General features: G+C 34.4%; 1 protein-coding gene across 1 annotated transcript in view; it reads left to right on the forward strand.

Annotated features, from left to right (window-relative positions):
* The window catches only part of LOC124438730, a 65880-nt gene that overhangs the window by 19106 nt on the left and 32310 nt on the right, over positions 1-14464 (forward strand). Inside the window, exons 2-6 of the mRNA XM_046988929.1 lie at positions 2295-2603; positions 3095-3801; positions 5168-5792; positions 9321-10030; positions 10119-10695. Coding sequence (XP_046844885.1) covers positions 2333-2603; positions 3095-3801; positions 5168-5792; positions 9321-10030; positions 10119-10695 — 2890 coding nt within the window. The 5' untranslated portion in view covers positions 2295-2332. The remainder of the gene's footprint in view (positions 1-2294; positions 2604-3094; positions 3802-5167; positions 5793-9320; positions 10031-10118; positions 10696-14464) is intronic.

The following is a 14464-nucleotide window of genomic DNA, read 5'->3' on the forward strand; positions in this document are numbered from 1 at the left end:
CAAAAGTGGTATGATGTACGTGGCAGAAAGAGCACACGCAAGCAAATTTTTTTATGAAATAGAATATGCTTAAGACTGATTTCAATACTTAGAGTTATAGGCTGATAAGTTTATTTCATAAAAGTAAAGCACCTTATTGATGAGAATTAGAAGGATCGACCTTTTGAGATAGTTTATCATTAAACAATTATATATGCTGCATTACTGAAATCTCGAATAGATTAAATGCAAATTTTATCAAATGAATATCTTTTGAAGCTTCCATAGATTTAATCATGTGCTTTTTCCGTATACTATCTAACTAAGGGCAACGGATTAAAAGAATTTGATTCTTGGTGCGTCTTGTGATTCTCTTTTGACACAGATTCATCGCACTGTGGACCTGAACTTTGGGTTTATAATAACTTTGTCATGTAAGCTGCAATTTACAATGCATTGTGACGTGTGGGTACCTCCCTATTTGGAAACTACATACAAATTAAGATTGGACTTCACCGAGGGCTTTGTACTACGAGACATTTTAAAATTTTTTGATCCTGGTCAACCTCATATACCTCTATATTAAAAAAATTGGCTCCTTTATTTTGTTGTTTGATTTTCTTTTCTAGAAAAATCATTATTTACTACAATTTCATCAATAAAACGCTGAGATTTTTTCAAAGCATGTTTCGGTATTGACGCATCTTTGTTTATGCATGCGCAATTTTGCTCAAATATGTAATTAACACTAGTTGGAGCAAATATCCCAATTTATATATATTAATCTACGACTATGTGCAATTATATGCAAGACAGGTATTCGACATAGTTTGGTGGTTCTGATCTGACGAGAACAAAAATGGTAAACAAATCAAAATTTTTGACACCGTTAACTCAAAGATCGCCACATTGATTGTAAATTTTCCAGACTTTGTTGTATTGTTTTTTCTTCGCGTGTTTCAACACCTGTGTATAAAAATACTAGGAAAAAAGATACTCAAAAGAAATCAGGCGGAAAGTTTTTTAATGGATTGTTTTATTCAAATTTAGGTTGCCGCATCTTGCGTTGTCTTCATATGATAAATAGTGTATTGTAGCTATAAGAAGTTTACAGAATTAGAAGAATTAAGTATTGTCTTGATGCGTGACTTTCGTGACTGTTGGAGTGGGGGGTTGCAACGTGTAATTACCGACAAACACGTGGTTGGTATATATATCTTGATGAATACTTTGCATGACGTTACAAAAGTAAGTCGTTCCAGACTTTTCCTGCGACTGACAAGCTCCATAAAAAGGAGCATTTTGCCTACTTTAAACAGCCTTAAAAATGGAGCGATTTGAGAAACTTAAAAACGTTTTTTACTGATACGGTGGAAATCACTCCTAAATTCAATGTTGCTGAAATGGGCACTTTAATGAATAAATTAACTTACGAAACTTATCGGGGGGGGGGGAATGTTAAAACATTCATTGTCGACAACTGATTTACCTTCAATTCTCAAAATTGCCCTATCTTTAACTTATTGGTATACAACACCCTACACACACTCTACATACATGTTAGTCAGATCTCTCATTTGCTTGCTCTAAACTTCCATAAATGAATTTCCTCTATTGTAATTTTGAAACTAAAGAGTGGACTAAATAAAGCTCATAATTTTGCCTTATAGCGTTAAACAGTTTAACTTTGATGTTTGGCGCAAAAAAATATGTACAATAAAGAAAAGTTTGCTGTTCACATGAAGAACACTGGAGAACTTAGATAAATTTTTGCGTGACTACTAGAAGAGATCTAGCTTTCACGGTTCCAGTAGTTATGCGGATCTTGGAAGAAGGGAATTGTTCCATGAATAATGGCGATTATGAAACGGCTATTGAACATTACAATAATTGCGTAAAAGTTGCAGACGAGAACAGCATCAAAATGATGGCATTATTTGGTCTTGGTAATGCTTACATACTCTCTGATAAAGGGGAGGAAGCAATAAAATGCTTTAATGATTGCTTGAATCTTTCATCTGAATTGGAAATTAAATATTTCCAACATCAAATATACCTCGGGTTGGGGAATATCCATTGTACCACTAAAAGATTGGAGGACCGTATAAAGAAAGAAGAAATGGTCTGTCTCTGTCATGTTGCATTGGGAGGATTGAATAAGTTACTTGAAAATTATGAAAAATCCTTGGAGCATTATAGGAAAGGATTCTCTCTGATTGAAAGTCAAGAGCTAGAAGACGAAATACAACGTTTATAACTGAAAGACAGTGAAAAAGATCATCATCGAATGCAACGACAAAAAAATGTCAGAAAAGGTGGTTTTAACGTTAGTAAAGATTTTGTCAACCGTAACATGAAGAACTTGTCAATTGTTACTTCAGCTGGAATTGTGAATGGAGTGTTAGCTGTTTATTGGGAATTAGCTGAACTGTTTGATAAACTTGAAGAATGGAGGGATGCAATAGATGTTTATGAAATATATCTTCATATCGTCAACAATGATAAAAATATAGCAAAACAAAAGAACGCTATGGAACGTCTGATACGATTATATGAGGAGGAAGGACGTGATTTGCAAAGGGATTCGATGAAAGAGAAGTTACATGAAGTTGACAAAATTATAGGTACAAAATGCAAATAAATTCAACTTGATTAAGATGCAAAGTTTTGTTTCTAATTGAGTAACATTTTAAGTTTTGGGTTAAGAACTTGACAATCCTTTGTTTAAAATTTTTTCAGCGCTTATGCAAATTTTGAAAAGAATCACTTGTCATTCTTTTGAAAAAATATGTTTTTTTGTTTCTTTTTATTGAACATAAAAATATTACTACAGATAGAGTAAAAACTCGGCAGGGTGTGTGTCTGTATTTTTCTAATCTGTAGTCCTATTGCATTATATTCATTAATTTTTTGTTATCAAATTTCCTCTCTAACACTCTTGCTAGAACTGTTTGTTTGAACAGGTGGTTTATGATGTAATGGTTGCTTTTAGTAGTTTTAACAAACTGTACAGTCGCTATCCAATTTCTCATTGTAATAGTTTATCTTTAACTAAATTTATGTATTTTATTATCCCCATTCATTTCTAAATTTAATTTTTTCCCTTCACTTTCAGAATTGCAACTACAAGAATGGAAATGTAATGATCCATCGATAAAACACCAAAAATTATTTTTAAAAATGATTGAGTATGGGCGAGATCCTAATGTGAACGTTGAACTTTTAAAAGATGTTCGAGTAATATTCTCAGATGAATTTTGCATTGGCAAAGGAAGTGATGGAACCCGTGTTTATCTTGGACTGGGAAACAACGGTTATGGAAAAGCAGTAAAGCGAATACACAAAGATAGCGGCAAAGACTTTGCAAATCGAGAAAAAGAAATTTTGAATGTGTTGAATGCAAAGCGCTCAAATTATGTTGTGAATTTTTGCCATTTAGAAGAGAACTTTGACGAAGACTATTTGTACGTGATATTGGATTTGTGTGAAGAATCGTTAGAGAATTATGTGAAATCTTTATCTTTGCAAGACCTTCAAAAAGTCGTTCCTAAAGTTCTTATTCAGATCTTAAATGGTCTTGTTCACCTTCACAGTGGTCAGCCTCCTATTCTTCATCGGGATTTAAGACCTCCGAACGTTCTTCGAGATGTACAAGGAAATTTTTTAATCGCTGACTTTGGTATAAGTCGAAAATTATTAAATGAAACTTCGACACATCGAAGCATACAAAGAGGAGCTAAAGGTTGGATAGCTCCAGAGTCATATGACGCATCGGATGAATCAATTGATAAAGTTCGTTACAAAAAAGAGTCTGACATTATGGTAAGTTCTTGAAGTAGAACCAGTGAACTCGACATTTGAATAACTGGAATGATAACCGAAGCCAAAAATTGAAGCCAAAAAAATATTTGTTGTCATCATTCGTCATCACACGTCAGGCTCTAGTCTCTCGCGTCTTCATTTTAATTTTTTTAAATCATTTGTTCCTTGGTAATGGTAGAGTTCGGATCTTGATCAGAGCGTAAAAATAACGAAATTTTTGGAATGAAAAGGTTCACGGAAAGTGAATCCAAGTGATAAATCGAGAAGCAAGATGAGGCCAACTTAGTCGATCTGCTCTTACGCTGCGGTTTTCCTTTAAAACATATCAAAGTCTTTAAGGATATTCAATTATTGATATCGAGATGACAACCATTTAGTATTTCAAGTTTCAAGCACTATCAAAATCGATGAAAAATACAATCGCTCTGTAAAAAGTAAAAATGCGAGTTATCGACTCAATATTTTTTATGAAACTGGATATTCAAGTTTCTTTTTTATTCGGAAAAACAGATCTTTAAATCCACTTAAATGACAAAAAAGACAAACACTGTCTGACACCGTTTGAAACTTTACCTTCGGACGAAAGAAAAGTTTATGCTTGAATATTTTCTCGTCATATTTTCTATTGTATTGTCTTTTTAGCATACAGTGTAATTTTCATTTGGCTTTTCCTCGTTACAAGTTGTAAGTTACAACGAACTCACTGTAGTAAAGTTTCAGCTGTAAAAAATAACCTTTTGCGAGGAGTTGGCCTCGTGTGTTGTTTGTCGTGATGTTGTTTATATGTTTATGCTTTCGCAATTTGTATTCAAATTTATATTGGCCGTGTATGTTTGGCACTCAGGGGAATGAAACTGACGTACAAACCGCGTGAATATTCGACTTTGAAGGACTGGAACTGACGTACAAACCGCGCAAGAGACTAGGACTTTGGCTTCAATTTTATATCTATAAAATGTATTGTCGTTATCATTCCAGATATATATATATATGGAGTTCACTGAGTAGAACTAGAGGTCCAACCACAGCTCAATGTTTTATTTGCATTTAATTAGATATTGGTATTTGGTAGTGATAATGATTTTACCTCAATTTTTTTCTGTACCTTGATTGTATCGTCATATAGTGTCAACATTAAATAAAAATAAATAAATTTTTGTTAATCGTGTTACAGTTACAATTGTATATTCCTTATTTAGATTGCTTTTAATTCATATATATGGCTACAATTCTATTTGGAGAACATTTTTTAGATTTTTTTAAGCTGCACATTTATTGTTGAGTTCGGCAAATCGTAAATAAATTTAATCTTTAAGATTTTAGTATCCACCACTGACTGTTTATGACAATTTTTTATTGAAAATAGAACGCAGGAATGGTGGCTTACTATGTTGCAACAAAGGGAAAACATCCTTTTGGAATTGAACGGCATAGACTGGGCAACATTTTGGATGGAAACCCAGTTGGATTGGACGAAATCAAGGATGCCACGTTCAAAGATCTTTTATCGTGGATGCTACAGTTGATACCTGAAGACAGGCCATCTGCCGATAAGGCGTTAAAGCACCCTTATCTACTATCAGACGAAGAGAAATTTAACATGCTGTGTGATATGGGGAACCAATTGGAGGTGAAACATTCACAAAGTCAAAAATCTCCCACTTCAGACGTTCATACGCAGTTGTATGGTTCCACAGAATGGATGAAGCGTATTGATGATGAAGTCGTCAAAGATTTGATCAACTTTGAAGTAAACGACAGTATAAGAACTCTAAAGTACGAGTCTACATGGGCAGGATGCTTAAGATTTATACGAAACGTTCACCAACATTGGCAAAATAAGCCTCGTCAGCATCTATCACAAGATGTGAAGCAAGGCAATTATAAAGAGTATTTCCTGCAAGTTTTCCCGGAGCTTCCTCTTCTGGTGCACAAAGTCATAAGGTCGACTGACGGCAAATCCACCCCAAATCTGAAAGAACACTTTGCTAGTAAGTTAACCATTAAAATATTTCTTTTTCCTCAATGATGTAGCTAATCAATCTCTAAAATCTCTAAGTGTAATAAATGCAACCTAGTCAGTCAGTTATTCCGGTTATACAGTCGAAGTGTAAACTTTCTGCGTTTGATTTGTCGCGATATGTTTGTTCATTAGTGCATCAAAGATTGTCATGAACAAGCTAACCATTTTAAAAATTTTATCTCCAGCATGCCCTTTGACGTTATGAAATGGTTAAAACGCAAATATATTTTTAACATATACTAATATTGATATTGAGATAAACAAGGAGTGAGTGTTTGCAGGGACGGCGAAGCAACATTATGAACTGCCGGGCTAAGTCTTGAATTCTACTATGGAGTTTTAAAAAACACCTTTTAAAAAACACCTCTTATATTTTTTGCAAATATATTTTTATAAATATATGTTTTGAATGTTCCAATATCAGCAATGTACATGGCAATAAATAATGAACATTTCCTAAGAAATTTGTCTCCACAGGGGCAATACCTCCTAGTAAATATGGTTTTAATTCGGAAATTTGGCCCCCCTTACAAACTTTAACATCCATTTCAAAAATGGTGCAATTTTTTTCATAAGCAAGATCACAGGTGATGTAACATAATACAAGTTATGTAGATCTTTACATTTAGTCACATAATATCAATCTAATCAGAATAGCTAACGCACTTTGGTGATGACGTCTTGTGAATATTAACGCCAATAAAGTGTGAGTAAAAAGCAAATCAAAGACTTGAATCACTTACATATTTCATACACACATTATGCAAACGCATCCCCGCTGTGTTAAACCCTGTCCTCACTTATGCGTTTTCTGTTAAAAATTTATATTTTTTAATGCTTTTTCGCCATCCGTCGACACTGAAACGCTCAAAAAAGGACACGCTGCCAAATGAAAACGTATAGATTTGAAAACGCTCTCAAAAATGGAGTGATTTGAAAATGCGTGCGTTTTGCTTTAATGTAGACAGTCAAAAAACGGAGCCTTTTGAGAACGATGACGTCAATGACTACTTTTTTTGGCATTTTTAACATTAAATACAAGTTTGGCGAGCCTTAGCGATGTGCTTTTGAGGTTGTATATTTGTTTAATCCCTATTTTGGAAGTTCATATTTTGCTTTCTTACCTTTTATTGATAACTTATAAAAGGAGAATGTTGACTCTTCAAACATTGTTTTTTTCCGGTAGCTCAAACAACCACTATCGAATAAATAAGCCATATGAAAGAATGCCAGAAAGATTTCGGGTTTTTCCAGGAAGAACAAGTGCGTGGTGGGATAACTTTGTATATGAAATTATGAATTACTCGCCTTGGAAGATATATTTAATGCCGCAAGATGTCACGAAAACTGTGGGCGCTTTATGTATAAGCATGCGCAGTTAATTAATACACCTTAAATTCAGTAATAACTTTAATTTCGAAAACGCATTAGTGTGGACAGATGCAGATAACACAAAAAATCTGTCAATGTTGCAAAAAGTTTCATAAATAACTTTTAAACTCTTAGAAATTCGATTTTAGTAAACACTTAACTATTTCCGAGCTTTAAATAACGTAAATTACTACTTTTTGTGAGTTTGCAGATTGTGTTAAGAAGTGATTGAGTCGTTTAAGCCTTTATGCTTTTTAATTTGTGGAATGATTTTCATGAGTCATTACTTTAGTTATACTCACTCTTTACTCGACGCTTGAAAATTAACATGTTCACTAACGCATGATAACCGGCATTGCTGAAGTGCGATAGTTTTTCTGATTTGTTTTTTATTAAATGTATAAATCCACATAATTTATAACATCATAACTTGCCTGTGATTTCAGTTTTGGAAAAAATTGCACCATTTTCGTGATAAAGTTAAAGTTTTCAAAGGGGGCATTTCCGAAGAGGGGCTAAATTTTTGGGAGGGGTCAAATATCCCGTTAGATCGGGCTTTCAAGAGGCCTGTACTATCTAGACATAATTTTTACTTTTTGCTCTTCTGGAATAACTAAATGTGCAAAATTTAGACTATTTATGAAGTTGAAAACCGTACAAGCGTAAGAAATATTATGTGATTCGCAAGCTAACCGTGGTCATGTTATACACCATTGAAAATAAAGAATTTTGGCAATTCAGACAAAAGACATCAAACGGGTTACTTTATCAACAAATTAGTGAAAGATGATCAAAGAGGAAGATAAGCTCAATGAGATGAAATATGGTGCAGTCAAAGAAGTCCGAAAGCCAAATAAAGTGAAAAGGACTTTCATCACGAAAATTGCGCAAAGCAAGTTTTTACAGAGCAAGTAATACTTTTTGGTATTATATTATAAGTAAATGCACGCTTTCGGGGATGAAAAAAATTAAATGTTCTGTTGACAAAAGCGAGGTTTAGTTACGTCAAAGAATATTGAGGATGGACGTTTACGACTAAATATCCTCATTCCTATATTTGCGGTAACACGTTAGTAAATATTTGTGTTGTAACAAAAGAAACCGAGGCGACCATATCTGTTGACCGATGCAGATCTGTATATTCCATTATCGACTGTTGGTATGAATGATTCTACCTCAACTGCTATCTCCAAATACACTTTAGCATCAGTTGACCAAGTTTAAGGAATTCGTGTGCTATACTTTAAGTCAAACATAAGATCATAAAATGAATGCTTTAGCAAGTGATATTTGTGGTGAATATTGGGTAGAGGCGTTTCTTTAGTTTTGTGCTGCAAACGTTTTGTGCAATAACCTACGAGCTCTTATTCTCCAGAACATAATGGTATTGCAGAGCATTTGACTAGGACAATCACAGCATTGAATCGATCAGTGATGACGCTGTCTTGTTGGCTATACAAACAGGGAGAAACGCAATAAATTTCACTTAAAGTTTACAGTCTGGTGTTATATATATAGTTCAAGAAGATCGACGATGGCAATGTTCATTTTCTACTGGGAATGTTGATCTGCGATTACTTTAAGAAGATTTTCAACCAATTTGCGATGGAGAAATGCAAACGCATGTACACTTGTCGAACCGTCTAAGAAAATTTTAGATTTCTCAGACGATGAAAAGATTTAGTAAAAGTCTCTTTTGTTAAATCTCCCTCGGTTTACAGGACTTTTAATCACAAATATCCCTGCGTTTACTTACAATAAAGTTGCTTCTTATTTTCATCTCAAATAATTTACCAATGTACTATATAAAATCACAGGGATTGGCATTATGTTTGAATGTGGACAATAACATTGAATGAAAGTAATATCCGATCAACTTCGAAGGATCTTCCGTTTTGTCTCTTGAGTAACATTTCACTGCCCGAAATTAAGATTAGCCTTTTTGAAAAAAAATGAATACATTACCATTTTATGTATTGAATAATATACCAAAAGCCAAGCCTATACTATTATGTTATTTGCACGTATTCGAATCTTGTGTGCGATGAATTAGTTTCAGCTCACTCCACATGTTTGATTATTTTCTTCCCTTATCCCTAAATGTAATACTTTTACATAATTTTAGAATTGCAGTTGAAAGAATGGAAGTATTTTGATCAATCAATAAAGCACAAAGAGATGTTCTTAAAATTAATTAAGTATGGACGCGACCCAGATATCAAGGTTAAATGTGTAAACGACGTACGTGTAATTTTCTCGGACGAGTTTTGCATTGGCAAAGGAAATAATGAAACCCGTGTTTATCTTGGACTGAACAAGGTTGGGTATGGAAAAGCAGTAAAACGAGTACGTCGAGATAACTGTAACAAAGAAACAGAGAACGAAATGAAAATTTTGAATGAAATCAAAGCAAAGAAGTCGAGTTATGTTGTGAATTATTACCACTTTGAAGAAGATACCGGAACTGAATATGTCTATTTGATACTTGACCTATGTGAAGAATCGCTGGAGAGTTTTGTAAAATCTTCTACTTTGGAGGATCTTCAACAATCTCTTCCCGAAATTCTCAAGCAAATTTTAAAAGGATTAGCTGATCTTCATAGTGAACCAAATCCTATTCTTCATCGTGACTTAAAACCATCTAATGTTCTTCGAGATTCACAAGGACAATATCTGATAGCTGACTTTGGTATTAGTCGAATATTGATAAATGGCCTTAAGACACATGTAAGCGATGCTACTAAGGGAACTCAGTATTGGATGGCTCCTGAATCGTACGTTGTTAATGAAGAAACAGTTGATAAAGCGCGATACAAACCAGAGTCTGATGTAATGGTGGGTGTAAAAATATAACCATTTTCAAATTACTTCCAAATTTTTTAGAAATCTTTTGTTGACACTGTTATGTTTTTATTTATTTTAGAATGCAGGAATGGTGGCTTATTATGTTGCAACAAAAGGGAAACATCCTTTTGGATCTCCAGAGTATAGACTGAAAAACTTGTTAGATGGAAACCCTGTTGGCTTAAAGGAAATCGACGATGTTCAACTTAAAGATCTACTTTCATGGATGTTACAACTTGTACCTGAACTAAGACCATTAGCCAACGAGGCGTTAAAACACCCTTATCTACAATCCTATGAGAAGAACTTTGATATGCTGTGTGATGTGGCAAACCAACCAGGGATAGAGATACCGTATTTAGGTCATCCTCTTAACTCAGATGTGCATGAGCAGTTAAATGGTCTAGAAAATTGGATGGACCGTATTAAGCCTGAAGTCTTTAGTAATTTCAATAAAAGTCAATACGACTCCACATGGTTGGGTTGTTTAAAATTTTTGCAAAACGTTCACCAGAATTGGCATGACAAACCAATCAATGAAAGCAACTATAAAAAGTATTTCTTACGAGTTTTCCCAGAGCTTCCTCTACTGGTGCATAGAATCACAAGGCATAATGATCGGACAACAAGACCTGATCTTCAAGATCATTTTACAAGTAAGTTATAACCACTGAAATGATTCTATTATTTTCAATAATGGATTTAATTGACAACTATATAACAACAAAATTTATCATGACTACAAAGCTCTCAAGAAATAATTGACAACTATAAAGAGTATTTCTTGAGAGTTGTCTCAGAGCTTCCCCTTTTTGGTCACAGAGTAAAAATTATACATAAGGGCCACTCAAATGTGCAATGCGTCCTTACGTCCGCCATCATTCCAGCAAGATACTTAAGGCTTCTCACATGTTTTCAACCACTGCAATTATATGACGTCATTTCTTCACAATAAAATCGAAAATATTTCAATATAAGAAATGATGTTGTGTCATTTAAGTGACTGGGAACAATTGGAAAGCCCTAAATATCTTGCTGGAATAACGGCTGCCAAAATGCGCGGCACAACATGCGCGAGGACAAAAATATCAAAGACTCTGACACGAGTGATCCGTCTGTATATTCCATATTCTATGTTTTGGTGCACAGAATCATAAGGTTAAGAGAATGGAAATCAAGACCTGATCTTGAAGAACAGTTTGTGAGTACGTTTCAATCGAAGAAATAATTCTTCAGTATGAACGAGATCGATAAATGAATGTTGCATTTTCCCTGATAACTTTCCAGCACAGCAGTTTGTTGTTTCCGCCTGTTGGCCAGGTGATTTGAACGTCAGTTTTTTGTCGGGAATCGTATAAATATGCTTTTTCTCTGTTAATTTTTCTTTTTTAGTCTGATAATTGTACTTTATGTTCTAGAAATATATTAAACTATTTTAGAAAAGTTAACTATTTTATTATTTCTCATTGAAAAAGTCGGTCAAGTGAAAACTCTTGTTAAGACTTTATTATCTTGAATAGGTAAATTAATCACGAACAAATTCATGCTGTGTTATTATCAAAGGATCGATCTTAAGCTAATTTCCTTTAATTCAAATCCACTCCTTTGATTCGTCGTCACTTTTTGTTGTGATGTGTTTTAATTTTTCATAGATATTCTTCATTCATAAGGTTGATAAGGTTTTCGATGTAAATATTTTTCCAATTGAGTTTTCCAGTCAGCTCTGGAAAGGATTTACGACGTCGTTTTCAAAATTTTCATAGAGCACTTTTGTTTCTGCTGAGACAATGATATAAATTGCTGTTGCGTGCATTTTTCAGTTGTTCAACAGTTTTGCACTGTAATATTTAAATTTCAAGTTTCACGTAAAAAAGCATAAAATCCAATTCAACTATTCATTAAAGAGCATCGGTTTACCCTGTCGTAACCAATATGTTTAGGATGGCTGATAAAAAAAAGGAAAGCTTGATTAAAACAACGAGATAGAAAACATATTTCTACTTTAACAAAGAAGAAGTTGTGAATGACTCTAAATTTGAACTACCTCTCAAAAACTGGGCTCCAACAATTGATCTCTCGAAAGATTTTGAAAGCGACATTCTTATAAATTGTCTCAAGTAACAATAGTTTATGAATATCAACGATCAGTTATTAACCTCCCGCAATATTGTGATCATTTGCTTCTTGATTGCATTGGCATGAAACTCTCGGTTAGCACTATTTTCCACCCAGCAAACCGCCCTTTACTTTACACAATCGGAAATAAATTAAAGATGGCGGCTAATGGGAAAGAACGAAAAGCTAAAAGGAAACCATGCATGCACTGGTGCTAGGTCGTTTTGAGATGGCGAGTAATTTTATATTTTTATAATACAGTTTTTAATATCAACATATGAAAATATTTACAGATAAATGTTGCAGTATAAATTTTCATGCAACCACCTTAAGTTATAAACTTATAATCCAGGCTGGAAAATATGTCGTTTTTCGACGATTGTGCAAAATATTATATAAAATATTATATTGTGTAAAATATTAGATTGTGTAAAATATTATATTGTGTAAAATATTATATTTCAAAGAAAAGGGCGGTTTGCTGGGTGGAAAATAGTGCTAACCGAAACTCTCAGTAACTGGTGTAAGAATTGTGACTAGTTTACTTGTAAATATATACTTTATTTCGATATTGAGCACTTTTTATTCGTAATAATTTTACACGAAATTCAACTAGCTATAACGCGTTTTGTTTTAATGTGGACAATCAAAAAACGGAGCCTTTTGAGAACGATGACGTCAATGACTACTTTTTCCGGCATTTTTAAAATTCGATACAAATTTGGCGAGCCTGAGTGACGTGCTTTTGAGGTTGTATATTTATTTAATCCCTATTTTGGAAGTTAATATTTTGATTTCCTAGCTTTTATTTATAACTTATAAAAGGAGAATTTTGACTCTTCGAACATTAGTTTCTCCAGTGGCTCACACAACCACTATCGAATAAATAAGCCATATGAAAGATAGCCGGGAGGATTTTGGGTTTGTCCAGGAAAGCAAGCGCGTGGTTGGATAACTTTGTATATGAAATTATGAATTACTCGCCTTGGAAGATATATTTAATGGCGCAAGATGTCACGAAAACTGTGGGCGCTTTATGTATAAGCATGCGCAGTTAATGATTTAACACACTTTTAATTCGGTAATAACTTTTAATTTCGAAAACGCATTAGTGTGGACAGATGCAGACAGTGGCGTAGCTAGCGGTCTTGCTGGTCGGGCCCAGCCCGACCAAATATTTTCCCAAAAATGAAAAATGGCGTAGCTAGCGGTCTGGCTGACAGTGGCGTAGCTAGCGGTCTGGCTGGTCGGGCCCAGCCCGACCAAATATTTTCCCAAAAATGAAAAATTTGTTTTCGTTAAAATTGGATTTGCGAAAATTTTAAATTCTGCGACTCTTTTTGGAATAATCCACAGTCTATTAGTGTAATATTTGTCAAATTGCGTCGTTATTAGCAAAATTATCATATTTTTAAACGTTACTTAGCAACAATGACTAGTGCATTTCTAGTGCCAGGCATTACGCAGTTTAGTCGGGCTCTGAAAATTCAGCCCGACCAAATAGTAAAATCTATAGTGGGATTACCTGCAATCTGATTGGTTGACAGCAACCAAGCAAACTCAAATGCGCTGTTTCGCAACATCTAGTCGGGCTCTGAAAATTCAGCCCGACTATGGCAAGCCATTTCGGAAAAAAGGTGGTCGAGAAAAAAATCTCCGTTGAGAAAGCAAACCGATGTTGAGAAACACGTGTTTATCATTGAGAATTTGCAGATGGTAGTTCAGAAAAGCAAATATATTGTGAGAAAAAATTCCCGGTCGAGAAAAAAATCCCGGTCGAGAAAAAATCTCGGTCGAGAAAAAAAATCCCGCTCGAGAAAAAAATCTCGGTCGAGAAAAAAATCGCGGTCGAGAAAAAAATCCCGGTCGAGAGCCAGTGCACGCACTACCTAAAGATTGGACATGAGGCAGACGAGGGCTGTCATGTAGCACTGCATATTTGGTACTAATATGAATTTGGGACTACTTTCAACAGCACAATCATCAGCACAATTCATCACCGCATTCAACTGAAATTTATTGATAAAAACAATAAAACAATAAAGTCCTGTTGAGGGAGGGACTTACTCCCTCTGCCTGGTCTATTTTGAATGATAAATTTTAGTTGAATATGATGATGATTATTTTGATGACTGTTGTGCTGAATGTGTCCTCGGCCTCCGCGATTAAAAGATCGTGCCACTTCCTCGTTTATAGACGATAATTCAGAGCTTTCACGACATGGTGAAATAACTTCTGACAATTCTTCGACTCGAGCTAAAATGTTGTTAATAAGTTGACCTGCTCTTGGAGACCCGTTACTCGCATTCG

Source organism: Xenia sp. Carnegie-2017, unplaced genomic scaffold (assembly GCF_021976095.1).
Source record: "Xenia sp. Carnegie-2017 unplaced genomic scaffold, XeniaSp_v1 HiC_scaffold_19, whole genome shotgun sequence".
Classification (NCBI taxonomy): domain Eukaryota; kingdom Metazoa; phylum Cnidaria; class Anthozoa; order Malacalcyonacea; family Xeniidae; genus Xenia; species Xenia sp. Carnegie-2017.